Consider the following 2,080-nt stretch of genomic DNA (forward strand, 5'->3'; position numbering starts at 1 on the left):
GGATCAGACCGGGATCCTGCGCTGGGAGCGCTGCCTCAGAGGCCAGACGGACCGAGGAGCAGGTGCGCAGCTCCCGGGGCAGCGGCCCACTCTGGGAAAACAGCCGCGGCCACGCCGACAGTGGGCCCTCCCTGTCCCCGCGGATCCCTGGCAGCTGGCAGCGCCCGCTTCCCCACGCCTTCCGTGCCAACGGCGCTGAAAATGCGGGAGGTGGGAGGGGGAGTGTCCAGCACTTTGTGCTTTTCACCCCACACCCCGTAGAATTCGTTTCCGAGCAGTGGGGAACCAGGAGCGAGGGGCGGGGGCGCAGGTCTCGGCCCCGCCCTCTCTTGGCACCCCCCATCCCCGCGCCGTGAGCCACTCCTGGCCAAGTCCTTCCTCCCAGGGCGCTTAGTGAAGGTGGGAAGAGGGGCCACGTCACTGTCCCCAGGCCCGGGAGAGGGCGGCTCCGCCCCTCCCTCCCCCGCCGGAGCGCTGGGCCCGGATCGAAGACTAACCTGCCCCAGCCCAGGGCCAGCCCAGTCGCTGCCGCCCGCCTACAAAGCCACAGGCAGGTGCAGGCGCAGCCGCTGCGCGAACGGGCAGAGCGGACCCTTTAGGGCGCGCGCCATCCGTGTGTCTTTCCGTCGGTCCATCAATTCGGGCGTCAGTCCGTCGGCGCACCGCCGCTCCCACCCAGGCCCCAGCGGCCCCGGCCCCTCGTCGTCCCGCACCCGGAGCCGCCCGCCAGTGACGGCCTTGGAGCGGCAGCCATGTCCATGGGCCTGGAGATCGCGGGCACCTCGCTGGCCGTCATGGGCTGGCTGAGCACCATCGTGTGCTGCGTGCTGCCCATGTGGCGCGTGACGGCCTTCATCGGCAGCAGCATCATCACGGCGCAGATCACCTGGGAGGGCCTGTGGATGAACTGCGTGGTGCAGAGCACGGGCCAGATGCAGTGCAAGGTGTACGACTCGCTGCTGGCGCTGCCGCAGGACCTACAGGCGGCCCGCGCCCTCATCGTCATCGCCATCCTGCTGGCCGCCTTCGGGCTCCTTGTGGCGCTCGTGGGTGCCCAGTGCACAAACTGTGTGCAGGACGAAACAGCCAAGGCCAAGATCACCATCGTGGCGGGCGTGCTCTTCCTGATGGCCGCCTTGCTCACCCTCGTGCCGGTGTCCTGGTCGGCCAACACCATCATCCGGGAATTCTATAACCCGTTGGTGCCAGATGCACAGAAGCGCGAGATGGGCTCCGCCCTGTACGTGGGCTGGGCGGCCGCGGCGCTGCAGCTGCTGGGGGGAGCGCTACTCTGCTGCTCGTGCCCGCCGCGCGAGAAGAAATACACGCCCGCCAAGATCCTCTACTCGGCGCCGCGCTCCAACGGCCCGGGCACCGGCACCGGCACAGCCTACGACCGCAAGGACTACGTCTGAGTGAGCAGCCGCGGGAAGCCTCTACCACTCCCACGAGATGGCGCGCCCACCAGTCCTGCGTGCGGCCTTGCATCGGAGACCAGCCCACCCAGATGCCAGGCAACTCTCTCGCTGGACTGGGAGGGGACCTCCCGGCACCCCCTTCCCCAGCTGCCACCCCTCCTCGGGCCAGGGAGCGGGATTGCGGAGTCCAGGGGCCAACCAGCATGGACCATGAAACCTTGCCCCTCCGGAGCGCGGAGCTGGGGTGACTGCCGCTACTTGTTCGCCCCGTCGGGCTGCGGCCTGACAGCCTTCGTTGAGCAGGGACCCGCGGTCTTGAAAAGGGCCACTTGATATTTTTCAATAAAAACCTTTCGTTTTGCAGTTGCCTGTGCCTCCTTGTCCCGAGCGCGGACAGGCCTCCACCTCCCTGCAGAGCTCTCCCCGCAAGGGCTGGCCTTGGCTGGATTCTGCTCTCCCACTGCCCGGGATGAAGCTTAGAGAGGGACCGAGTTTCGGTAGCCGAGAAAGTGGGGTTGTAAACCGAGCTGGGTGCTCACTAGCTAGTTGGTCTTTTGGCCTGTTCCCTGGGGATTCAGACGATGAAGCCCCAATCTGGAGGGGCGGGCATGAGCGCTTCCGGGCATGGGGGAGGTGGGAGGAGGATGTCAGGGACCCCCTTC

At 67.5% G+C, this 2,080-nt stretch overlaps 1 protein-coding gene across 1 annotated transcript; it reads left to right on the forward strand.

Annotated features, from left to right (window-relative positions):
• Window positions 1–361: 361 nt before the first annotated feature.
• CLDN3 (claudin 3) lies at window positions 362–1,781 on the forward strand. The gene has a single exon (XM_004268787.4). The coding sequence runs from the start codon at window positions 753–755 to the stop codon at window positions 1,413–1,415; it is 663 nt and encodes a 220-aa protein (XP_004268835.1). The 5' UTR covers window positions 362–752; the 3' UTR covers window positions 1,416–1,781.
• The last annotated feature ends 299 nt before the right edge of the window (window positions 1,782–2,080 follow it).

The sequence above is a fragment of the Orcinus orca genome, chromosome 16, assembly GCF_937001465.1.
Source record: "Orcinus orca chromosome 16, mOrcOrc1.1, whole genome shotgun sequence".
NCBI classification, from domain to species: Eukaryota; Metazoa; Chordata; class Mammalia; order Artiodactyla; family Delphinidae; genus Orcinus; species Orcinus orca.

Excerpts from the sequence above, each read along its gene's own strand:
- CLDN3 (XM_004268787.4), top strand. The coding sequence starts at position 753 with ATGTCCATGGGCCTGGAGATCGCGGGCACCTCGCTGGCCGTCATGGGC.